Source organism: Anolis carolinensis, chromosome 2, assembly GCF_035594765.1.
Source record: "Anolis carolinensis isolate JA03-04 chromosome 2, rAnoCar3.1.pri, whole genome shotgun sequence".
Lineage (NCBI taxonomy): Eukaryota > Metazoa > Chordata > Lepidosauria > Squamata > Dactyloidae > Anolis > Anolis carolinensis.
Genome location: NC_085842.1, coordinates 167619893 through 167647370, shown reverse-complemented (window position 1 = coordinate 167647370; position 27478 = coordinate 167619893). Strand labels below are relative to the sequence as shown.

The 27478-nt window shown below is 42.4% G+C and overlaps 1 protein-coding gene across 3 annotated transcripts in view; it reads right to left on the bottom strand.

Moving 5' to 3' along the window:
• lpar2 (lysophosphatidic acid receptor 2) overlaps positions 1–27102 on the bottom strand; it is a 58809-nt gene extending 31707 nt beyond the window's left edge. The window contains exon 1 of one of the 3 annotated variants that reach the window (XM_008114438.3): positions 26542–27102. Coding sequence is in view for 1 of the 3 variants with exons in the window: in XM_008114437.3 (XP_008112644.1) it covers positions 17690–17708 (19 nt within the window). In the remaining 2 variants the exon portion in view is untranslated. Of the gene's footprint in view, positions 1–57; positions 75–17689; positions 17916–26541 lie in introns of those variants that run through there. The other 2 variants (XM_008114437.3, XM_062971038.1) reach the window with 2 other exon arrangements.
• Positions 27103–27478: the final 376 nt, after the last annotated feature.

The window sequence follows — 27478 nt, the reverse complement described above, 5'->3', positions numbered from 1 at the left end:
CTAATAAAATTCGTAAGGTCGCTGTAAGTCAAAAGGTGACTGAAGGCTCACACTCACCTCTCACAGGTGAAGTGTCAAACAGCAACAGCCACATCATTTTACAACAGAAATAGAGGTTGTCAGTGGTTCACTTCCACTGATGTCATAATGGCCATACTGGTATGTAGAAATCACAGTTGGAGACAAGTAAGGTGATGTGACAGCATTTGTTCCTGACTTAGCTTTCTGACTAACCATGAACTGAGGTTAAACCATGCACTTATGACCATCTTCTTAATCCAAATGATCTTTCATGGGTTCCTGTACTACCAGCTCTCAGTGGAAGGGAGGACAGCAGAGTGAGTCAGATTTCTCTTAGGAAATTTCTTCCCCTCCCTAGTACATTTCCATAACAGCAAGGGTGAAAAAACAAGAGATCCTTCTTGGGACAGAAATCTTCTTTCTACCTGTCTCCTGGCAGCTTTTTCAAGACTTCTATCAACCTGGCCTTTCTTTCAGTCTAGCTTTCAGTCCCTGCTCTATAACGCTACGTTTCATGAGGGATATTGAGTGACCAGCTGACCACAATGTTTTGCTTCCTTGATCTTGTGGCTTGAACAAAACCTTTAAATGCAGAAATGGAAAAGGTTGGGAGGTTTTTTGGCAACAAGCCATATCACAAACTGTTTGCATTTCATGCTACTTTTCAAGGAAAGATACCATGACTTACTAAAAAGTTGGTAGCTCTTCCAGATGACAAGGTATATGCACTCTCCTCCCTTCATCTCACACTGCCAGTTGCCATCCTGTCATGAATCAGTCCCAATGAAGTGGATGTTCACAAAATAATAGGATAATTTGTAAATAGGGATGTTTTCTGTCTAAACACCCATACGCATGCACATTCCATGTCCTTCATAAATGTCTCTCCACTCACATGCTTAAGCCAGCCTTCCACCTTTTGAACTGGTCTGGTATAATCCATAACTTTTCCATAATTAATGATAGAATGAGCTGATTTTTGAGTCCGCAACCAGATGGTGGTATACTGGGCCATTGGTATTTGATGCTCAATCCACAGATGCTCAATTCAAAGATGCTCAAGTCCCACTATATATAACGGTAAAGTAAAATTATGTCTCTTATATAAAATGGCAAAATCACATTGGCTTTTAACAAATATTTTCAATCTAGGGATGGCTGAATCTGTGGATATAGAATTCATGGATATAGAAGCCCCCCGGGAGTTTTATACCCCAGCCACCTTTGACTTCTGAACCTGATCCAGAAATGAACTTTGACTAGGATGAAGCTTATTCTGACCTTTTGCCCAGTTCTCCGAGCTCCTTTCAGTTACAGCTGCCGGCTGTTGATAGTTCAGATGCTTCCTTAATTGGGAAAGATACTGGAGATGTTACTCCCGTGGCTGAACCAGATGTCCAGAGTTCCCCAGTGAACGTGCCCTTCAACCGAAGGGAGTTTCTGCATCGCGATAGATCAGAAAAACAAGGGCTTAGAAAGAGTAACTGCTTGGCATCTCGAGGGGCTTGTGGATAAGAAGATTCCCTTGGGAACCTTTGGGGAGTTTGGTTTTCCTTCGTTGGGATCTGATCTTCGTTTCATAAAAGTGTCTTGCACTGCAAACACTTTGCGGCGTCAACGTAGCAATACCTAAGAACAGTTCACTGACTCCAGCTCCTGGTGTTTACCCAGCCTTGTTTCCTGCTTCTGGCGGCCAAGTCAAGCCGTGACTCCCGATTGGAACCGGAGTAAATCCTCTTCCTCGCCTTGTTCCTGAATCAAGTTTGATCTTCATTTCATCTCGTTCCTGCTTTGATATCCACAATCTCCTAGTGACTTGAGACCTTGTTATTCAGCCTTGTTTCCTTGTTGTTCCCTGCTCAAACTTTCCAACAGTTTGAGTGTGTTTCAGTTTTTGGACTTTGGACAATAACATTGGACATTTTCCTTCATCTTTTTGGACTTATTCATACCTTTTTACAAAGGACTATTTCCCACTCATCTATTCCGTTTATGCATTCCTGAATTTATATTTGCTTTAATAAAGATATTATATGATTATTGGTCTCTGTCTAGTTTCTAGTGCTCACGCTGCTTTGGGGTGCAACACTTACTGTCCATTTTGACAGAGCTCTTGGACCTTTTAACTCCATGACAGAAATTCAACAGGAGTAGCTCTGCCCACCACTACAACTCAATGCCTAGAAAAGAGATGCCTGCTTTCAGTTTTTAAAAAATGGTGGGAAGTTACACACTTCTGCATGTACAGCCAGCAGTTTGTCTCCATGAATTCTGAATCCACAGACTCAACCAACCACAACTTGCAAATACCCCCTTCCCAACAAAACAAAACAAACCTTGATGTTGCCATTTCATACTAGGGGTACTATTTTACTACGCTGTTGTCTATAACGGGACTTGAACATCCACAGATTTTGGGATCTGCGGGGGAAGAGGGGAGCATAGAATCAAACCCCATTGTAGTATCTTGTTGCCTCTATGAGAAAAACTACAGGGAAGCTTTCTTCTGGTTGTTTTTATGCTACCAGCATCATTTAGCTCAAGCACCAGAGCCCCTGAAAATAGTGGAAACATGCCTCTTTAGAACAAAAAGAAATAATCTGGTGTCAGCTGTTGGCCAGTCAAATGCAAAAGGGCTCCAGCATCCTTAACAGGTAAAAGTAAAGGTTTCCCCTGACGTTAAGCCAAATCGTGTCCAACTCTGGGGGTTGGTGCTCATCTCCATTTCTAAGCCGAAGAGCCAGCATTATCCTTAGACACCTCCAAGGTCATGTGGCCAGAATGACTGCAGGGATCACCATTACCTTCCCGCCAGAGCAGTACCTATCAATTTACTCACATTTGTATGCTTTCAAACTGCTAGGTTGGCAGAAGCTGGGACTAACAGCGGAAGCTCACCCCACTCCCCGGATTTGAACCACTGACCTTTTGGTCAGCACGTTCAGAAGCTCAGTGGTTTAACCCATTGTGCCACTTAATAGTTGTGCAGAAAGAGGAAATGTAGATCTTCTATACCAGTTTTACTCCAAAGTGGTATTTTCTGGACCAGTGCTGGCCCATGAGCTAATGGCTGCTATTGATCCAAGGCAGGTTTCCAGAGAAGAAGAAACAGTTACTGTCAATGAATGCAAATACGGTGCCAGTGCCTTACAAATCCGGAGGAAACCCCTTCCTTTCCCCTACATCAAGAAAGTTTAAGCATTAATCCTTAATCCCGCAGAATTCTAGTCCAAAACACAACCCATTGCACCACAATAGCTCTCTTGTTCAAATATTGTATGTTTGCAGGTGCCTTCAAACTGCCTGCCAATTTATGGCAATTGTGAGAATTTCATGGGGTCTCCTAAGCAAGGAATACCAGAGGTGGTTTTGACAGTTTCTTCCTCCGAAACATAGACTGCAACACATAGTGGTCTTTTATCCAAATACCAAGCAGGGGTGCTTTGAAGTATTTAAGCCTAAGAAATATTATGAGACCATGTGGGAAGAGAACCAAAGGAAAGGATGTTTAATGACAGCTTACCAGCAGTTGTCACAGCAGTTGCATACATTATGGAGAACGTAATTGTGTATCTCTTACACACCCATGTCTGGGAAACCTAGCCCTGTCTAGGGGCTCTTTCACACCACAAAATGGTAGCATTGTGATTCTATTTCAATGGCCTTGGCAACATCCTATGGAATCCTCGAATTTTCAGTTTAGGAAGGGGCATTTAGAATTCTCTGACTGAGAATTCTAGTACCCCAGAAAACTACAAACTCCATAATTCCATAGGCTGCACTTAAACTACAGTCTTACTGCTGTATCTAGGAGCCACGGTGGCGCAATGGGTGAAAGAAACCCTTCTGTTGGCTGGACTGCTGACCTAAAGGTTGCCAGTTCTAATCCTCGACATGGGGTGAGTTCCTGTCTGTCAGCTTTAGCTTGCAGGGACAAGAGAGAGGCCTCCCAGCGGAATGGTAACACACCCAGGCGTCCCCTGGACAACGTCTCTGTAGACGGCCAATTCCCTCATGTCAGAAGTGACTTACAAGTTGCTTCTGACATGATAAAAAAAAACTGCTATATCTGTTTGGTGTGAACAGACCCTGGTTCTTCTATCCTTATGCACATTGTGTATCTTCTATAGTTTAAACATATACTGTGGGGGAAATGCTGAATGGATACTTAGCAAGTATGTCGGCCACGTAAAGCATGTGTCTGAAAATGGTCTACAGATGTATCAGAAACTGAGGATATACCCCAAATTTGGAAAGAAAGCTCTCCTATAAAGCCAGTCCATACTAGTAGTTAAGGAAGACGTTTAAGTTTACTTTTAAGTATTTGTTTGGCTGTCAGATATTTGTGTCAAGGTGACCAAGTCACTGAGTACACTGGGATAATTGATATGATGGACCCACCCATTAAAAATATGGTGCAATTCAGTCATTTAAAAGGGACATTTAATAATTCCAGTGAAACAAAACCCTATATTTCTCTAGGCCTACTCATGAGGCACAGGGAAATGAACTCAGAAGCCTTTCATTTAGTTCCTTATTATATTCAATATAAGAAACAGTCTTAGAAAGAGCCAGGGTTTATTTGTTCTTGAAAGAGGAAGGAGGAGGCTCAGTTCTAACAATTCCATAAAAGATTATGACATTTGTTAGCAGTAATTCAAGGTTGTTAAGGGCAAGAGGTAGGACATATTTAAGCTGCATTTTTCAGCACTGCTACTATGTTCCTGTTATCTCATCCTCTAAGTATACCCAAGAATATGAACTAATGCACTAATATGAAGGTTGTAGCGGGGGGATGGATCCCCAGTATGTGTGGACCCAGTGGCTCAACTGCTGAACTTGCTGACTGAAAGGCCGTCAGTTCAAATCCGGGGAGTGGGTGAGCGCCCGCTGTTAGCCCCAGCTTCTGCCAACCTAGCAGTTCGAAAACATGCAAATGTGGATAGATCAATAGGTACTGCTCCGGTGGGAAGGTAACAGCGCTCCAGGCAGTCATGCCGGCCACATGACCTTGGACCTAAGGACACTAAGGTCGGGGCAACTGCTGCAACCACTATCATTACTGGGGCTACCTCTCCATCCTTACAAGAAAGACCATTAGTGAAGATGGTGGAGGCAAGGAAACTGCCCAATTGCCATTGTTATGGTGGAAGATCTGTCTTGTCTGTTGGGTAAAATCAACTAACAAGCAATGGCTTCCCTTAGAATAGCTCAGAAATTACAGGGTATTTAAAGTGAGAGTTGTCACAGCACCTGGATGTTTCAAATCACCGGTATCCTCTTTTTTTGCTTTATAAAATACAGTAACCCTACCTTACCCACAACCCCTGCTTCTTCCACATATATGCACAAACTCTGTGGGTCAACCAAGTAGTACCCACAGCCCTCCCTATTCTGATGATTCAATTTTCTGCCTTACTTGTTATCTTCTAATTTTCTCAGCTCAACACCTTACTAATTTTTTCCCATCAGACAGGAAGATTCCTGTCCCATAGGCAGTCATGATTACTGTTGTGGGTTTTCTGATGTTCAGGAGACTCTTCAGCACAGAGCCAGGACCTCAAAGCAGGGCAGGGGTTCATTCGTGCTACATAATTACAGTGCTAACATATAGTACAACTGTCCTGATTTAGCAGGGAGACATCAACTTAATTCTGGCATCCCACATTTTCAGCTGCTTTTAAAACATCCCAGTTTCCATCTCCTCTTCCCACTTTCCCATTTCATTGCTACCAAATGAATTCAAAATACAACAGTTGTTTTTACTCAAGCAACTCAGTGACGAATAGAGGAGGCGGTAGAATCATGGAGTTCCCATTAAGCTCAAGCCAAAGCAAACTGTTGCAACCTCTCTTAGGTTGTATTTTTATTCCTCATTAATGCAGCCTGTAGTTGTGGCAATTAATATGTTCTAATTGTGTAATGTGAATGGGCCACAGAATTAAATAAAGGGGTCAAATATTAACAGATATAATCAGGCAGCTCTGTTTGGAGAACAGAGAGTGACGTTAAAGTGTTCCTAAACCCCATGGATATAATATAAAGGGTGGTGCCCATCCTGGTGTTTTTCCCCCATGTCTGAGAAGGAGTTGCACATAATCTTCCAGTTGGAGAGTGGATTTCCTACTACTCGGGGAGCTCTGCCTTTTTCAAAGTTCTTCCAACTTCATCAACCAGCCGGGAGAGACATGAAAGAAATCCGATATCCACAGCACTGTCACCAAGATGGGCTGCATGGCTCATAGCACAAGGTTGGTGCTCAATAAATGAGCAGATGAATATAAATTGGACCGCAGGACATCAAGAAGAGGTACATGCCAGAGAGCAGGTTCTCTGGGAATTGAATTTGCTTGGCCTGCATTCAGTGCTGCAAACATGAACGAAATTGGATGGGAGGAGAGCCGTGAAAAGAGTTGGCAAGCAAAGAGATTCCAAAGGATCTCCTGGGTAGACAGACAGAATGTACTAATATATATGCGAAGAAATTCCTATTCTCTGAATAATAGGGGGGGGGAGGGCTTGCCAATATGGCAGTCCCTGAAGCAAAATGAGTTTGAGAAGTTACATTTAACCCAGCCTTCCACAACCAAGAAACCTCCAGACATGGTAGACTACAACTTAGACCCTTCCCAGCCAGAATGGCCATGGGTGCTCTGTCTCTATGACAATTCCCCCGCCAGTTCAGGAGCTGTTCAAATGAGGGTTTCCCAGGATTGGGAATGATACTGTGCATTGAACAAATAAGAAATATTCTTGGGGCTTTGACCAAATAGACTGTTTCACACCCTGCTTCAAACATTGTGGCTCATAGTTGTAGTCCTCACCATGTTAATTTGCAAGCAAAACATGTTGCAATTAATATATTTGTTAATAATTGTATAATAATCCACTTAGATATTAAACACACAAAGAGTGTGGGAAGAAAATAATTTAGTCTGGTTACTGCTGCAGGTTTAGAAACAACTGGCCGTCCACAACAGAGACTGACTTTTACAGCGCTTCCTATTCCACATACACTCCCTCCTTAACAACAACATACATTTGCAAGTTACACCCTGCAGTCCTCAGTCAAACCAGCCTACACACACCCTCCTCCTTCTGCAAACAAACACCACTAAAATGCAATGCAGAAAAAAGAGAGTTTAAAGTCTTACTGAAAAGAATATATCTTTATATTGTGGGCGAAACGTCAGGAGAGAATGCTTCTGGAACATGGCCACACAGCCCGAAAGACATACAACAACCCTATCTTTATATGCCTCCTGGTGACTGAGCAATTCTGCTCTTTATCAGGAATGCAAAAAATGGTGTTAATAAGGAGAAGACCCATGGTGGTAGAGAAAAAATGTGATTCAAGGAGTTCTCCATGTTCAAATTGCTGCTCATTTGTAGCAATTGTCAGGTAATAAATGCTTTTATGCTGCACCTGATAATTCCAGTCTCTCTCAAAACAATGTTAATAGTGGAGGCTGGTTGAAAAGACTATAGCCCGAGCCCCTCCCTCATTTGTTAAAAATACTAATACTGGGCAATGAATTACACGTTTGCAGGGATCTAAGAAGCCCACAGTGGCACAGCGGATTAAACCACTGAGCTGCTGAACTTGCTGACCAAAAGGTTGGCAGTTCAAATTCGGGGATCAGGGTGAGCTCCCACTGTTAGCCCCAGCTTCTGCCAACCTAGCAGAAAACATGCAAATGTGAGTAGATCAATAGGTACCGCTCCGGCAGGAAGGCAACAGCATTCCATGCAGTCATTCTGGCCACATGATCTTGGAGATGTCTATGAACAATGCCAGCTCTTTGGCTTAGAACCAACCCCCGGAATCAGACATGAATAGATTTAATGTCGGGGGAAACCTTTACTTTTACCTTTGCAGGGATCTACCCCTACTGCTGCTTCAATCAGCACCAGGTCTTTGGTCATATTTCATGTAAGATTTGGAGTTTTTTGGTACAGAGCATGCAAAACTACTTTTACAACAACAAATAAACAGAAAAAAATTGATGGGTTGCTTTTCCAGCTCCAAAAATTTGCTGACATTATCTTTCTTTCATGTCTTAAATGACGACCTCTTTCTAATTGTTAATTTGATTTAAGACAGAGGAACAAGTCAGACCGCTTCCTGTCTGGATATGCTATGGGTTGAACCCAGGACCTACAGTCAGCTGTTCCCCTGAGCGGCAATTGTCCCCATGCAACAAGCCTGAATTGTTGGTTAAGGCACTGCATTCAACAAAACACAAAAAGTCTGTGGGCTGTTTTGTCAACTCCTCTAACAGGAAAAGCCAATAGGGAGTAATTGATGGTTGTTTCTCATAAGTCAGAATTCTAAAGAAGTGAACCTGGGACCTTTTGAATTCAAAGAATGTGCTCTGACATTTCCGTGTAACATTTCATAGAGATAAACTGGGACATGCCCAGTCAAGCAGCAGCAAAGTGTGGCCCATGCTGCAGCTGTTTGCTTTTTGCCAGAGCCTACTGGGAAAAGTAGGAGTCTGTTCTCTTCCTCCACTCAGTTAATTGAGAGAAAACTACCTGTACACTTTCAGCCAAGTCTGCAGTAATGGAAGTAAACTGTGGACAAAAGGGGAAAGTGGGAAGAAAAAGAAACTAGAACATTTAAAAAGCTGGTGAAAAAGTGTAACAAAGGAGGATTGGTCAGGACTGTCCCTGCGAAATCGAAAGAGTTGTGTACTGCATCAGGGGGGCATGAAGAAATGGTCACAGTATCATTATGATTAGAGTAAAACAAAAGAACACTGAAGCCATCATTGTATTTTTAAAAAAAACCTAAAATACATATCTATAGAATTTAGTTTGTGTGTGTGTGTGTGTGTGTCAGGAGCAACTTGAGAAATGGCAAGCAGCTTCTGGTGTGAGATAATTGGCTGTCTGCAAGGACATTGGCCAAGGGACACGTGGATGTTTGATGTTTTACCATCCTGTGGGAGGTTTCCCTCATGTCCCAATTTAAAGATAATGAAAAAAAATAATAGATTTGCACTATTAAAACTAAGGACTGCATCACATTAATGAGGTCCTGTGGGGTGATTCACCAGCCTCTGTGGCAAATCGGCCGTGCCGCGCACTTCACCTCGCCAGCAGTGCCGCTTCCCCATCACACATGGAAAAGAGTTGCTGCGTGGCTTCCCCCCACGCTGTCTCTGCGGTTTTCAATAAAACATAGGAAGCCTCCCGTGTTCTGGGTGCAGCATCATGGGACATTTGCACCCCACGTGAGCCCTGGAGCGCCACCAGAAGTGAGCCTCTGTCGTCTGATGGGTGGCGTGGGGCTCCATGGCTCAATTGGGGCAAAAGCATCTTACGATGCTGCCGAAGACCCGTGTGATGAAATCGTAAATGACTGCAGCCGAGACGATGTGATGGAAGAATGCAAAAAGAAAAAAGATCAATTGATTGACAGATGAAACTCCTCAAGTAATTAAGAACAGATGAGAAAGAAAAGCAAAAGGAAACATAAACAGGGCTGGACTTGAATGTAACTATTCAACAACTTATGCAGTAGGACAAAGAACTACTGAAGCAATATGCAGAGAAACAAAAATATCATAATGAAAAAAGACAGAACAAATAATCTCAAGATCTGAGAATTCAAAGGGAACTTTAAACCAAGAGTGGGGAGTTTCTATGTGAATCCCAAAATATACAAGAAACTAAAACAAGACCCAACTAGCGAAATCACCAGAAAAACTAACACTTTGATCAAGAACTCCTCCATTAACTTCGACATACGCCAACAGCTGTGCAAACCAGAAGCCCTCCCACCCAGGCTTTACGGACTCCCAAAAATCCACAAGGACTCCATCCCACTCAGACCCATTGTGAATGCCATTGGATCACCGACTTACAACCTGGCAAAATTTCTGGCTACACAGCTACAAACCCATATTGGGCTCACTGTGCACTATATCAAGGACTCAAGACACTTCATAGAAAAGATCAGCAACCTCAAGCTAAGCACCAAGGACATCCTGATCAGCTTCGATGTGGTGTCCCTATTTACTAAGGTCCCGGTAGTTGACACCCTCACACTGATCGAACAAAACTTCCCAGAAGACATCACAGCCCTGTTTGCCATTGTCTCACCATGGAGTGGCCATGGGGAGCCCTCTCAGCCCAGTAGTAGCAAATGTCTATATGGAACACTTTGAAAAACAAGCCCTAGAAATAGCGCCAAAAAAGCCAACTGTATGGCTCAGATACGTTGATGACACCTTTACCATTTGGAGCCATGGAGAGGAAGAGCTCAGCAAGTTCCTGGACCACCTTAACAGCATTCACCCAAACATCCAATTCACCATGGGAAAGGAAATGGAAGGAAAACTGCCATTTCTAGATATTCTGGTCATCCGCAAACCCAATCAACAATTGGGCCACACAGTTTACAGAAAACCTACACACACAGATAGATACCTTCATAAAAACTCCAACCATCACCCAAGTCAAAAAAGGAGCACAATCAAAGCCCTGACAGACCGTGCACAAAGAATCTGCGAACCTCACCTCCTCCAAGGTGAACTAAACCACCTAAACTGATCTCTACAGGCCAATGGATACTCCACCACAGACATCAGAAGAGCTGCAAGGCCAAGAACAAGCCATGAGAGTCAAGACAAAGATCCACCCAGAGGAAAGGTGTTCTTACCATACATCAAGGGAACCACTGACCGCATAGGCAAACTGATGAAGAAGCACAACCTACAAACCATCTACAGACCCACAAAGAAAATCCAACAAATGCTATGGTCAGCGAAGGACAAGAGGGATCCTCTCTCCTCTGCAGGAGTCTACCAGATACCATGCAGCTGTGGACAAGTCTACATAGGGACCACCAAATGCAGCGCCCATACACAAGTCAAAGAACATGAAAGGCACTGCAGACTAACTCAACCAGAGAAATCAGCCATAGCAGAGCACCTGATGAACCAACCTGGACACAGTATATTATTTGAGAACACAGAAATGCTTGACCACTCCAACAACTATCATGTCAGACTACACAGAGAAGCCATTGAAATTCACAAACATGTGGGCAACTTCAACAGAAAGGAGGAAACCATGAAAATGAACAAAATCTGGCTACTAGTATTAAAAAACTCAAAAAAACAGAACAGTACATAAGAAGCAACACTCTGAGACATGGGAACTAGTGGCAGTTAACAAAGAATGCCCCCAGGCAGAAAGTAGCTATTGTGTTTCCCTGAAAATAAGACAGTGTCTTATATTAATTTTTGTTCCCAAGGATGCTCTAGGTCTTATTTTCAGGGGATGTCTTATTTTTCCATGAAGAAGAATTCACATTTATTGTTGAACAAAAAAATTGAACATTTATTATATACTGTATAGTAGTTGTCATCATAAACCAGCATAACCAGACAAACTGTGAATCCTGTCAAGAATTTCTTGTTACTACTAATATTTCCATGTACAACACTTTATGGTACGTACATTTACCGATCCTGCATGCTCTCGTGTTCTGTTCGGCGGACATGCTTCCAAACAAAAACTTTGCTAGGTCTTACTTTTGGGGAAGGCCTTATATTTAGCAATTCAGCAAAACCTCTACTAGGTCTTATTTTCTGGGGATGTCTTATTTTAGGGGAAACAGGGTAGTAGATGTAGCCATTCAATGCAACTTAGGGTGATTATCTGCAACATTTACAGCTGGCCTCCAACTGACAAGAGTTCTTCCCTCACCCTGGACTTCCCACAGATATATATATAAACCTTCCTTGCTTAGTTTCTCCATATACCTCATAACCTCTGAGGATGCCTGCCATAGATGTGGGCGAAACGTCAGGAGAGAATACTTCTAGAACATGGCCATACAGCCCGGAAAACATACAACAACCCTATGTGGAATCTGTCGTCAGAGCTCTTGGGAGAAATAAATAACTAGGAACAGAACTGCTTCAAGTTACACTCAGTCTGCCTAGTTCTAACTAAAATCTGTCAACAAGTATGGAAAATAAAGTGATGACCAACCATTTGGAAACTCATAATATATATTCCTATCCCCAAGAAATTGGACACAAGGGACTGCAATAAACACGTTTTCCCACACAAACAAAGTACCAGTAACTCTCAAAGTTCTAAATCACTGACTTTTACCATATATGGAATGAGAAATGCCAGATGTTCAAGATGGGTTCAAGGGAAGAAGGTGGCAGTAGGAGTCATATTGTAAATATACATTGGATTAATGCAGCCCAGCCAAAAAAAAAAAATCTTGCTATCTTAGTTTTTAGGCCTTTTCCTGGGATTATTTGGGGCGCTAATTCAGAAAATTGCATTGGATATATTGCTTCAACTCTAGTTTCTTATATATGATTATCATGATTTTCTGTGGGCAAGTAGAAGGTGACTGGTAGATAGCATATGTTCTGTATCTCAAAAGCTGGAGCGGATAGGCAGAAACTTGTGCCATTTTTGGAACCAACAGCTCAAATGTGCCTAGAAACAGGTCTAACGTTTGAGATTATAGCAAAGCCTTTGATTGTATCATCATGTAAAACTACAGATTGTCCCAGAAATGGGCGTGCCACAACCTTTGATTGTCCTGATGCATAACCTGTACTCAGGACAAGAGACTACTTTCAGCACATAAGATGAAGAAACAGAATGTTTTCCAAATGGCAAGGGGGTCAGGCAAGGCTGCAATTTATCACCCTATTCAACTTACATGCTGAATGTATCATACGTGAAACCTGACTAGACTCGAAGGAGGCATGAAAACTGGAGGAAAGAATATCAACAATTTAAGATATGGAGATGACATCACCCAGAGGCTTGGAACAATTACTGAAAAAAGTCAAGGAAGAAAGAGCAAAGTCAGGTTTACAGCTGAACATTAAGAGGACAAAAATGGTTTTGTTTTCCAATTATTTGCATAACTTTAAAGCAGACAATGAAAACACTGGAATAGCTAAATATTTTCCATAGCTTGGCTCAGTCCTTAATTAGAATGGAGACTGCAAAATCAGAAGGCAGTTAGGATTTGGAAGAAACTAGACAAGATCCTGGGGTATATGCATTTAATACTACAATTAGGATTGTCAGTGCCAACTTATTTTCAATTTCTATGTACTGCTGTGAAAGCTGGACAGTGAAGAAGGCTGCTAGGAAGGAAATCAAAATAAACATTAGTTTTGGTTTTTTTTGCATCAGGAGCAACTTGAGAAACTGCAAGTCGCTTCTGGCGTGAGAGAATTGGCCATCTACAAGGATGTTGCCCAGAAAGCACCCAGGTGTTTGATGTTTTTACCATCCTTGTGGGAGGGTTCTCTCATGTTCACGCATGGGGAGCTGGAGCTGACAGCGGGAGCTCATCTGTACTCACCCCAGATTCAAACCGGCAACCTTCAGGTCAGCAATTGTCATGATCTCGCATCTCTTGCCATCTCCAAACACAGAGTGCTGGCACAGAACAGATGGCCAGCCATAAAACCTCAATGAGGGACACAAAGGGATGTGGTATGTGGGAAGGGCAAAACCTTCAGGTGCCATGTCTGTGAGAATGGTTTATAACATTGTAGCGAGCCCCTGTATAGATGGGCGATATAACAGACTCTGGTATTCCGTACAATAAAGCTGTTTGGATCTTCCTCATCGTGTGTCTTGGTGTATTTCTTCCGGGAAGATTAACCCACAGCACAACTGGAGATGAGAACCTTATAGCAATCCAACCTTCAAGTCAACAGTCCTACTGGCACAAGGGTTTAACCCACTGGGGGCTCCCAACATTTGATATATTGTGCTGCAGAAGAGTTGTACAGATTCAATGGACTGCTAAAAAGACCAAGAAATGGGTTCTCGAGTAAATTGGGCCTGAACTCTCCCGAAAAGCCAAGTGACGGAACTGAGACAATCATACTTTAGACATATCATGAGGAAATACAACTCATTAGAAAAGACTCATTAGAAAAGCTGTTGCTTTTTGCTTGATTAAGCAGGAAAAGCAGAAGCTCATATTACAGATAGATTGATTCAAGTAAGGAACCCACACAACTACCGGTAAGTCTGCAAGGCTCTTGATAATAGAGTGACTTAGAGGTCTCTCATTCACAAAGTTGCCAGGAATTGAAGTCAACTTGATGGAACAATGAAGTGGGTAGATTCTAAGCTGCAAACCTGAAATCCCGAGTGTCAACGTCACTTGAATCATTGTCATTAGAGATGGGGAATATCATGTCATGTATCTCTTCGGAGGTTCTTGGTATCCACGTCCCATCAGCCTTAGCCTGATATAAATACTCAGTTACTGTAAATGCTTTCAGAATACTTGACAACAGGTGGAAATGTAGGAATGCTGCCGGAGGGGGGAAGGGGGCTGATTAAAATGAACACATGGACCTCCCAAATAAGAATTCTGCTCTACCCAGTGAATTTTCCCCAATTCTCCAAATTTCCACATTTCAGTAATTTCAATTGAGTGTTTAAAATGCATCCATAAGAAAGAAGCAAGCTAAATAAACAAGGGAATGCAACCATAGTAAAATAAGAGTTCTAGGTGTTAATGGTTTTCAAGATCTAACTCCCTGCAAAGCAAGAAATTTGGGTATCAAAACAACATTTCTTAGGGCAGAACAGAATTGGGAAGGCATTCTCCTTATTTTGCCCCCCTATAATTGCCCTCCTGAGTAAATGTGGCATGTATTATTATATGAATGATTCAATTTAAGAAGCTTGGTATGTTTATCTTGGACAGGGGTCCCCAAACTTTTTAAACAGGAGGCCAGTTCACGATCCTTCAGACCGTTGGAGGGCCGAACTATAGTTGGCCACCGAGCAATAATAATAATTAATAATAATAACAACAACAATAAAAAAAGAGGGTTGGAAAGACCCTTTGGGCCATTGAGTCCAATCCCCTTCTGCCTTTGTGCACTGAAAGCAGAAGCAAAGCATCCCTGACAGATGGCCACTCAGCCTCAATGTTAATAATAATGATAATGGTTGTAAGAGAAGAAGAGACCCCTTGGGTCATTTAGCCCAACTCCCTTCTGCCCTTGTGCCGTGGGGGCCGGATAAATGGCTTCGATGGGCCGCATCCGGCCCCCTGGCCTTAGTTTGGGGACCCCTGATCTTGGACATGACAGCTATCTTTAAATATCTGAAAGGATGTTTTCTGCTGCAATGGGTTAAACTCTTGTGCTGGCTGAACTTCTGACCTGAAGGTTGGGTTGCTGGCCTGAAGGTTGACGATTCGAATCTGAGAGCCAGAGCGAGCTCCCATCTGTCTGCTCTAGCTTGTGGGGATATGACAGAAACCTTCTGGCTAACACATCCCAGCATCCCCTGGGTAATGTCTCTGAAGATGGTCAATTCTCTCACACCAGAAGTGACTTGCAGTATGTTCTCTCTGACACGATAAAAAAGAGTACAACATGAACCAATGGATTTAAATTTCAGTAAATGAAACTACACCTAAACATTACACTCAACCCTCCATATTTTCTGGAGTTAGAAGCACCAGACACCCGTGAAAGTGAAAAAACATGAATAAAGAAATTACTAAGTTTTTTACCTAAGAGAAAACATCTCTAGGAAGGACTCTATGGTCAACTTCCTCTGGAGATTCCTAGACAAGTGTTCTCTTAAGAATTCTCCAGATCCTTCCAGCACGACTGGAGAAAGTTGACCACAAAGTCACATAAGAGGATCTATCGTAGTGATTCCTAAAGAGAAGATTATAATACAACCTGAATAATAGAAACAGCAGAAGTCAAAATCACACATATGGAAACATAATTATTTAAGGAACTTTTTTTCTTTTGCTTGATAGTGGCATTGATTTTTTTCAATTGCCTCTGGTAGTGGATTCTCCATTTTCAATAGTCCTTAAACAGATTCTGGTGGGCATCTTTCAGGAATTGTATAGTTCTGTATTTCTGCAAGGCAGAAGCTTGGACTAGACAGCCCTTACAGTCTGTTCCATCTTTATAATTCTGTTTAGTTACTAATTAGCCAACAAAACTCTTCAACAGAACTAATTACACCCATTCCCTAAATCAGCAATACATCAAACACTTTTTTAAAAAAACTTAATTTGGGGGAACTTGAAAATCACTATGATCACGCCTTGAATATTGACTGCACAGTAGCATCAGACTGTATTCTTCCGAGAGAAAAATAAATACTTGGTAACAATTGGATGGACCATATTGATCTGTATTAATTTTATCAGTATAGTTCCATTATCCAGGTGGACTACAAAAGTGTGTTTAGATAGAGAAGAATAGTTCATTTTACTGGGGGGGGGGGGGGGTTTGAAGGAGGAAAACCATCCCCCCTCCCATGTCATAAACGAGGATTGTTTCAAGGACAGCAACATGGGTGGGAGGAAAAACAGGAAAACAGAGGGGAATGGTTTAACCCCTTAAATCTCCTGCCCTCCATAAAATGGACTATCTTTCTCTGTCTATGCCCCCTTTTGGCTTCCGCCCGGATGATGGAACAGTACCATTTTATCATAGAAGTAGATAACTGAGGCAGGTCCAGGGGACAGTTTTCTGCTTTCACATATCAAAATTGAAACACAAACAGCCAGGCAACATCAGAGAGTAGGTAAAGGTAAAGCTTTCCCCCTGACATTAAGTCTAGTTGTGTCCAACCCTGAGGGTTGGTGTTCATCTCCATTTATAAACTGAAGAGTCGGCATTGTCCGCAGACACCTTCAAGATCATGTGGCTGGCATGACTGCATGGAGCGCCATTACCTTCCCCCCGGAGTAGTACCTATTGATCTACTCACTTCTGCAAGTTTTCAAACTGCTAGGTTGGTAGAAGCTGGGGCTAACAGCAGGAGCGCACCCCACTCCCTGGATTTGAACCACCGACCTTTAGGGTCAGCAAGTTCAGCAGCTCAGTGGTTTAACCTGCTGTGCCACCCGGGCTCCTCAGAGAGTAGTCAAGTTATTAATGAGGAAGAATACACAAGCTAGAAGAGGATGAAGCAGTTTGCTTTTGCCTTAATCTACAGGAAAGAGCTAGATTTTGGCCCTCTGCCCTTTGAAATCAGTTTGCAGGAATGGAAATAAGATGGGAACAAGGGGAGAAAGTGAGAGGGGAAAGAAACTAAGACATTTGAAAGTGAGAGGAGGATTACCCCACCAAATGTGGAGGGCATGGCAAAATGCTAAAAAACAAAATACTGAGAGTGATTCAAAATGTATGTCTAGTTGTGAAAGAGCTTTTGCAAAGGAAATGTAAACCATTTTAAAGGTGAATGAGCACTTTAAAAAATATTGGAGAAACCATGCACACTTCATTTTGGGAAATAGTCTGGAGAAGTCCTAGAGAGTTTGTTTCCAAAAATTATCTTTGTCCATCTATATTGTGTCTGCTACATACGACAATCCCACAGATTATATAGGGCAATGATTACTCTGAAGCAGTTTGCTGTTGTCTTCCTTTGGCTATAGCTTACACAGAACCTTGCATATTCTTTGGTGGCCCCCTTCCCCAGTTCCAACTAGGTCTGTCCCAGCTTATCTTCCAATATCAGACAGGATCTTGTGCCTTCAGGGTGTTTACAGAGGCTACAAAATCGAGAAAAGTATCTATAACGCTTGCACAGCCATTCAACTCATGCAGCACTCACACTGGCAATGAAACTATCAGCTGAGAAGAAGAACGCCACTTACCTTGTGGAGCAACATACATGATTTGTACTCTCCAAAGATGTAATTTCCACTGAATAAAAAGGCTACCAGCTAAAAGTATCTCGGTTTCCTACAAGTAGTGAATAACGACACACAGCATGGAAACTCTTGGGTTCCATGCAAGTCATTTAAGAAAGAAATGAATGTTGAAAGTAAATAACACACCACTGTGTTTCTCTGAAGCAGCCGCTTTCTGTTCTATCTTTCACCTACTATTTAAAGAAAAAGCAGCACAAATAGATGTGGGATGTGTTACATTTGCAGCCACTTAAGCCACATTTCAGTAAAAACCACCGTCTTTTAATGTGTTACGGGCATGATGTTTGCCTATTTGGACGTCTGTTTGGTACAATTTTAATCTCAAGTGACAGAGTTAGGACAGTGTGCAAAGCTTCTTTTGTTGTTGTTTTTTTCCAACTTCCAAGGGAGTTGAGAACTTGCAAAGTTTACCTTTGGGGCTTTAATCGGCTTAATTAGTGGCATAATCGGGTAAAGCTTAGTTGATTAATCACAGAGCGCCAGTTTTAATTCCTCGGGCTATGTGTCAAGACGACATTCATTTTCTTTGGAGGTTAATATTGTTTCTGGGTGCGGCAAGGAATAATAGGGAAACCAATGAAGACAGCTTTCTTTCCAACATAATTTTTTTACTTTCATCTGTTAGGGTGAATGCTCTCTCAGTATCTGAAAAACTTATCACATTGTTAAATAATATGTAAATTCATTGAAATTTAACCAGTAACTCAGTTAAAAGAAGGGTGATTATTTAAATAACATGCTTAATTGGTTGTCAGCTCTATTTATCTTCCATGTAAATAACCTTGTTTAAGGAAGCTGAAAGCAAAGGTGAGAGACCTTTGGTCTGCAGGAGTGTTTGGCTGATAACTGCCATGAGTCTGAGCCAGCATGTCCATAATAAGGTATTGTGGAAATTGTGATCCTGAATACCCAGAAGATCAAATGTTTCTCACTCATGGTCTAGAGCAGTGGTTCCCAAACTTTGGTCCTCCAGATGTTTTGGACTTCAACTCCCAGAAATCCCAGCCAGCTTACCAGCTGTTAGGAATTGTGGGAGCTGAAATCCAAAACACCTGGAGGACCAAAGGTTGGGAACCACTGGTCTATAGCAAAGATTAAGGAAAAGCTCTTGATTGGTGGTTCTCAACCTGTGGGTCCCCAGATGTTTTGACCTTCAACTCCCAGAAATCCTAACAGCTGGCTGGGATTTCTGGGAGTTGTAGGCCAATGCGCCTGGGGACCCACAGGTTGAGAGCCACTTCTCTTGATGAACCATAACTACCCACCCAGGGCACACCATCTTTATCAGGAATCCTCAAACAGAAGCCCTCCAGCTGTTTGGCCTTCCACTCCTAGAATTCCTGACCATTGAACAAGCTGGCTAGGGCTTCTGGGACTTGGAGGCCCAAACAGTTTGAAGATGCCTGATCTGTATGATAAAGACCTGTATGCATAGCCATCACCAGGGGACTATGTGGTTGCTAAACCCAGTGAAGGCACATAGCAGTAATATGGTAATTCATGATGAAGAACAAAGAAGTCAAGACAGGCTACACCAAATTTCTTTGCCTGAGCCTACTAAGCAGGGCAAGGTTCTGCCCCCTTTTCTCTCCTCTGCTATGCTATTAGTTTTGCACTTGGAACTCAGCTAACAGCAACTGAAATAAACTGAGCACAAAGGATGAGAAATTGGGATATTCTAAAAACATGCGAAAATAGGATGACAAAGGATTAATAAAGACTGCCCCTGCCAAACTGAGACTTCTGGGGTGCAAAGAAACAGACACAATTGGGAGTCTTGAGGCAGGAGTTTAGATATTTCCAATAGACCAGTGGTTCTCAACCTGTGGGTCCCCATATGTTTTGGCCTACAACTCCCAGCCAGCTTAGTAGCTGTTAGGATTTCTGGGATTTGAAAGCCAAAACATCTGGGGACTCAGAGGTTGAGAACCACTGAGATAGACTGACCATGACAGTTCTTTCAGTTACATGCCAGCATCAAGGCCAGTTCTTTCAATGAGCAGAATAGGAGAACATCGTCTCCACTGGCAGATGCTGAGGCACAGCAGCCACAACCCCCCATCCATTCCCCTTGAACCCACAGTTCAATGGGGCCAAAGCAATATGCACTGTCACCTGATATGCCAAAAGTTGCTCAAGTGGAGTTAGAAATGGATTGTTGGTGAGAAGAGTCTGAACATTATCGTCCTGAACACTTGGAACAAACATAAGTTGGTTTTGGTTGGCAATACTTATGCTCCTCTGTGGGTGTAATCCCATTTATTTCTTGGTAGGAAGACTCTAACAGAAGACTAGTCTGTGTTGTTTGTGAAGGTAATTTCAAAGTGGTCTTACTGCTCGTGGTGTTTATGCACCCCACCTTTGTCTCTCTGAGAAACAGGCATGGGATTTCTACTGCTTCTCATAAACCTGCAAAACATGCTTAACCAGAGGTGACAGCTGGGCAAGATGCAATTGACTCCATATCAAAGCACTGTGGTATTGCTGTTTCATACCCAGGAACTAGAAAATGAGCCTGTCTGCTTTGGTGACAGGATCGCCCAGGCAGCCTAAGCCACACAAAAAATCAGCCAAGAGGAGCCAAGCAGTGGGTAGGATGGTCCAAATTCCCTTTGAAAGGCAAGGAAGCACAAATCACTGAGCCCCCGTGGGTGGAGCCTGGGTGTTGACAGATAAAAGCCTCCCTGTTTTTTGTTTTTGTTTTAAAAGAGTGTCTAGCCTAGCTTTTGCAATTAGGCAAACCACTGACCTTGGAGCTTAGCACTAAGATAGGAGGTGATCACAAAGAAAACAAAACAGGTAAAAACAGAAGGGCCCCAAATGGTCTGATATAGACAAAGGTGCTGATTTGGGACCGAGGATGTTCTGCTTTTCCTTGGTCTGATAGATGACAGCTGAATACATTTTTCCGAAGTCTAATACGATAATAGAGATGTAATGAAGTGACATTATTGCGAGAAAGGCCAGATATAAATGAATAAAACAATAAAAATAGCAATAAGAATAAAAACTCTAGCTAGTTTTTCGACATAAAATATCATCCTTGAACAGACACAATATTTTCAAGGGAGCAGGAAATATGAAGTAAAAGTCAACAGGCAACAAGTGTGAGGTTTGTAGACTAGTTATTGTTGTATGTTTAGTGTGTATTTAATTACAGTAGAGTCTCACTTATCCAACACTCACTTATCTAATATTCTGGATTATCCAACGCATTTTTGTAGTAAATGTTTTCAATATATTGTGATATTTTGGTGCTAAATGTGGATTTGTATATGTTGGGAGTTATTTTAATCGTGTCAGAAGCAACTTGAGAACATACTGCAAGTTGGTTGTCTACAGAGACATTGCCCAGGGGATGCCCGGATGTGTTACCATCCTGCTGAGAGGCTTCTCTCATGTCCCCGGAAGCTAAAGCTGACAGATGGAAGCTCACCCCGTCTCACAGATTCGAACTGGCAACCTTCAGGTCAGCAACTCAACCTTCTGGTCACCAGTCCAGCCAGCACTAGGGTTTAATCCATTGCAGCACCGCAATGATGATTGTTTCAGATATAGTTCTGTTAGCTGCTATAATCTAGTTTTATATATTAAGAAAACACTATCAAGGATTTTGACACAAAATAGCAAGGCTATAGTATCATTCATGAATAGACACATCTTTAGAGTCCCTCACCAAACAACAAATCCCAGGACTCCATAGGGCAGATTCAGGATGATTGCCAAAGTGGTATCGCTACAGTAAGTGTGAAATGTAAATACTGTACAACTGATAGTGAGCTCCAAATAGGCCTGGCTAGCAGTTCGTGTCAACTGTGTATTTCCCCAGAACAGCTATCACCAACAGGACATCCTTCAAATGTTTTGGGTTACGATAAACATAGGTTATGTTATCAGAGGGTCTCGTACACCAATCACAAGCCCCTCTGATAACATAGCCCATGTTTAGGGGTGATGAAGACTGTGGTCCAAGACATTTAAAGGGCATCATGTTGAGGAAGACTAATTTAAAGCCTGCCCAGAGTGCTAGTCTGCATGTGCTGGCTATGGCAGATACTTGGAGGAGTTCCTCAGAAAAGATGTCGGATATGAATCTTTATCATCTTTACATATAAGCATCTTAATAAATGCAGTAAACCATTCCATTCTGGGATGCTGAGGAAGAAATGACATTTATGATCAGGTGACTTCAAATTTGAAATGCAGTGGACCTTTGGTATCCATTGAAGTTTGGTTCCGAAAACCCCTCTAGATATCAAAATCAGTGGATGTTCAAATCCCATTATATAAAATGGTATAGTAAAATTGTGTCTTCTATGTAACATGGCAAAATCAAGGTTTCCTTTTTGGGTTTTTATAAATATTTTCAAGTTGTGAATGGTTGAATCTGTGGGTACAGAATTCATAGACTTGGAGGACTAGCTGTATTAGTGGATATTTGTTTCACCTCTGACACAAAAGTCATGCTTTCTGCTACCAAGTCCAAGGAATGGGGAAATTCCAAACTAGGAAGTTCCCACCAAAACCTATATGTCTCTCTCCTCAATCTCTGAAGGGAACAAAAAAAAGTGGTAGGTCTGGTATTATACTACAAAGTAGTGTACGTAAGACAGACAAAAGATTTTAGACTCTCCTTGCAAGGTTTGGGTACAGGCTGAAAAAGTTAATACATAAAGGCTCCTTCTACATTGCCACATAAAATCTAAATTATCTGCTTTGATAATCTGGATTATATAGCAGTGTAGAAGGGGCCATGTATGCATTCACTTCCTAGTTCCTCATATAATTCTTTATACACTCTAACACAGGCATGAGCAAACTTCAGCCCTCCAGGTGTTTTGGACTGCAACTCCCACAATTACTAACAGCTGGTATGCTGGCTGAGATTTCTGGGAGCTGGAAGTCCAAAACACCTGGAGGACCGAAGTTTGCCCATGCCTGCTGTAACCAAATCAAATTCAGGGGAGTTGGGAGACAGTGAGGTCTGTGCTCTTCATAATATTTAAGAACCCCATACATATTTCGTGCTGTCAAATATAACTGTTGTCTTTTAATCAGTCTGAAGATTATGAGAGTCTGCTTTTCTTAGACCTCTTATCAGTTGCAAGATTGCCCCAACAGACATTGTCATAACTGGCAGAAAGTCAGTGCCCTTTAGATCACTTCTGGCAAGTGTGTTAATTACCACTATTAATGATGGTGTGTGGATGAAATCGTCCTTGAATGAAAGCCAGAAGGTGCCTCAACTGGGCTTTGGAAAGAATCCTGCTACTAGGCTTGGTGTTTTGAGCCATGTTTGAGAATATGAAAGTTTCCAAGAACCCAGGGCCTTGTCACACAGCCATATAACCTAGAATATCAAAGCAAAAAAATCTCACAATATCTGCTTTGAATTGGATTATCTGAGTCCACATTGCATATATTCCAGTTCGAAGCAGATAATGAGGGATTTTATTCAGCTGTGTAGATGGGGCCCTGGCTTCAGGGCAGGATGCACATAGTTCTAGAGGGCCATCCAGCGTCCAGCCCCTTGAGATTGAAGGACAATCTTTCTGAAGAAATAATGATGTATTTGTACTGTCTTCTGAAGTTATTGGTTGCTCAAGTTTCCTACACTGTTTATCAACCCACTGACTTCCCTATAGGGAGCCAATTCAGCTGTGTGAAAGGGTAACACAGGATGAGTTCACACCATATATTTTGTGAGAAGGGGCCTGAGACAGGACTGGCTTCGTACCATTAAACCAAGTGAAATGGTAAGGAAAGTCTGGGTGCCGTTAAAGGGCAGTAACTAGTCCTCCTCCTCTTAGGTCCCTTCGATATTGCCATATGAAATCCAGATTATCTGCTTTGAATATATGAATATATAGCAGTATAGACTAATAATACAGATAATCTGGATTTCATATGGCAGTATAGCCCTAGGACTGTCTTAGAATTGAGAATAGACCCACAACTCTGTTTTATGCTCTAGAGTAGACAATCTTATGCCCTTCAGGTATTTTCCAACATTGTAACTAAACAAACAAACAAACAAACAGCAAGACGCAGGCTCCACAGAGCTGACACCTATCCGTCTATCACAACACCATAATACTCTTTCAATTCTCTCTACCAAAACATCCAATTTCCCAGTCAAGTTGCAGAAAGAAAAAAAGTTGCTACTGTTTCAATTATGAAGACCAAGAAAGTGCTGAGAACCTGGATTAACCAGTTGAAGACATTGCTGGCTGAAAGTGATGATTAGGCTGATTGAAACCAAGACTCCCAAGCCTCTTCCACGCAGCTGTATAAAATCCAGATTATCTGCCTTGAACTGGATTATATGGCAGTGTAGACTCAGATAATCCAGTTCAAAGCAGATAATGTGGATTATCTGACTTGATATTCTGGATTATATGGGAGTGTGGAAGAGCCCCCAGCTCACAGAAAGGATTTGAGGCTGAGTCCCTGCAGCTCATTTCATTATTATTGTTATCATCATTATTATATTTATTTATACCCCGCTTTGAGTCCCAAAGGGGACTCAATGCGGCTCGACAAAAAAGCATTAGTATACAATTTAAAATATACAAAAGACAACCATTAAAATAGTATTAAACACATACAATTCTAAAAAAATAATTTACAATAATAAAAACTCTTAAAAACCACAGCACCCTCTGACTAAGGCCCCTTCCACACAGCTGAATAAAATCCCAGATGCATGCATCTACACAGTGGAATGAATAGAGTTTGGGAATACTTTGAACTGCTGTAGCTCAATGTTATGGAATCACGGGAGTTGTAATTTCACAAAGTATTATTTTCTCTGCCCAAGAGTGCCATTGTACAGAAAAGTTGCACCCCACGAGGGCTAGAAATACAAGGCCCTTTGACACAGCCATACAACCCAGAAACATCATGGCAGAAAATCCCACAATATCTGCTTTGAACTGAGTTATCTGAGTCCACACTGCCATACATCCCAGTTCAAAGCAGATAATGTGGGATTTTATTTAGCTGTGTGGAAGGGGCCCCAGGGCCTTTCCTCAAAGCCATATAACCCAGAATATCAAGGCAGAAAAATTCCACAATGGGCCCTTCCACACAGTCATATAACCCAGAATATCAAGGCAGAAAAATTCCACAATGGGCCCTCTCACACAGCCATATAACCCAGAATATCAAGGCAGGAAATCCCACAATATCTTCTTTGAACTAGGATATATGACAGTGTGAACTAAGATAACCCAGTTCAAAGTAGATATTGTGGGATTTCCTGCCTTGATATTCTGGGTTATATGGCTGCGTGGAAGAGCCCAATAACTGATTTGTACTGGGTTATCTGAGTCCACACTGCCATATATCCCAGTTCAAAGTGGAAAATGTGGGATTTTATTCAGCGGGATGGAAGGGGCCACAGAATGGTTGATTTTCCAAACAAAGGCAGAGATTCTCCAACTTTCTGCCTCCTCACACTAGAGCATGAATCCCCATTAAATCTGGTTTCTGCCTCCTGCACAATTCTGGGGTTTGTAGTTTGGTGAGGCCCAGGACCTGTCTGGCTGAGGGCCCTTACAGACAGCCCTATGTCCCAGAATATCAAGGCAGAAAATCCCACATTATCTGAGTGTGGACTCCGATAACCCAGTTCAAAGCAGTTATTGTGGGATTTTCTGCCTAGATATTCTGGTAAAGCCCCCTCCCTAAAGTGGATTTAAAGTGGATCCAAACTCTAGTGTGATGAGGTCCTTATTACAACACAATTCTGCCCCGGATCCGTCCCAATGCTATCCCCATTGGGGGCCAAACCATCCCATAAAGTCCTGCCTTCTTCTTTCCGACAAGTTTGGGCTCTTTCTCCTCTCCAGATCCCAACACTTGTACAGTAGAGTCTCACTTATCCAACATTCACTTATCCAACGTTCTGGATTATCCAAGGCATTTTTGTAGTCAATGTTTTCAATACATCGTGATATTTTGGTGCTAAATTCGTAAATGCAGTAATTACTACGTAGCATTACTTCCTATTGAACTACAGTAGAGTCTCACTTATCCAACGTTCTGGATTATCCAAGGCATTTTTGTAGTCAATGTTTTCAATACATCGTGATATTTTGGTGCTAAATTCGTAAATGCAGTAATTACTACGTAGCATTACTGCCTATTGAACTACAGTAGAGTCTCACTTATCCAACGTTCTGGATTATCCAAGGCATTTTTGTAGTCAATGTTTTCAATACATCGTGATATTTTGGTGCTAAATTCGTAAATGCAGTAATTACTACGTAGCATTACTGCCTATTGAACTACAGTAGTCTCACTTATCCAACGTTCTGGATTATCCAACGCATTTTTGTAGTCGTTTTCAATACATCGTGCTATTTTGGTGCTAAATTCGTAAATACAGTAATTACTACGTAGCATTACTGCCTATTGAACTACTTTTTCTGTCAAATTTGTTGTATAGCATGATGTTTTGGTGCTTAATTTGTAAAATCATAACCTAATTTGATGTTTAATAGGCTTCTCCTTAATCTCTCCTTATTATCCAACATATTCGCTTATCCAACGTTCTGCCGGCCCGTTTGTGTTGGATAAGTGAGACTCTACTGTAGTTAAACCAAACTCCCTCAGACGAGGAAGGCGCCAAGCCCGCCACCTGGGCGCAAGAGCATCCGTCCTCGCTTTTTCTTTCTCCGGACACTTTCCCAACCCCCACTGCCTTGAGAAATCGAAGGAGAGCCGGAGAAAGCCTTGGCTCGGAAAAATACCCCTCATTGTTTGCCCTTTTCCCGCCTCACAAATCTTACCTGAAGGCAGGCGCGCTCCTCCTGAGAGAGAGAGAGAAGGAAACTAGCGCTGAGCTTCCGTCCAAAGGGACTCGCGGAGGTTTCTTGAGCCGGAGGTCCTTGTCATTGCTGGGCAGCTGGGTCGGGCCTCTCTTTCCTTCCCCCTTCTCCTTCCCTCGCTGTTTCTCCTTCTTTCAACAAAGGACGACGAGGCGCCACACTCCACCTTCCCTTCCCAAAGGCTGCCCAGGTTGCCAAGCCGCTCGCCTTCTGCCTCGGAGCCCTTCCCGCGCTGGGGCCTCCTCGCTCGCCCAGGCCCGCCTCCCTCGCCTTGCAGGAGACCTGCTCCCAAGACACCCAGGAATTGTAACCTGAGTCCTCCCTCGCCTTTCTTCCTTCTTTCCTTCCTGCCTTCTTCCTCCACTGTCCTCTCCGGGCGCCTCCGGGTCTCCAGAAGCTTTGTTTGGGCAGCGCCTCCTCTTTTGAGTTTTCTACAAGTTCTGGGAAAAGGGATTCCACACAGCCATATCACCCAGAATATCGAGGCAGATCATCCACATTATCTGCTTTGAGCTGGATTATCTCAGCCCACACTGCCATATAATCCAGTGGATTTGATACAGCTGTGTGGAAGAGGCTAAGGGCAAACTTGGGCCCTCCAGGTGTTTTGGACTCCAACTCCCACAATTCCTAACAGCCGGTAGGCAGTTAGGAATTGTGGGAGTTGGAGTCCAAAACACCCGGAGGGCCCAAGTTTGCCCATGCATGGCTTTTGTGATTATTTTATTTATTGTGTCAGAAGCGAACCGAGGCTACAGTTGTAATATATTTAAAAACACAAAGTTTAAAAATTTGGCGTTATACTAAATGTCATTTGACCAGTAGCTGGACATTTGGAGTGCCTCTGGTGTTGCTATACTTACTTACTTACTTACTTACTTACTTAGGCGATCCCTCG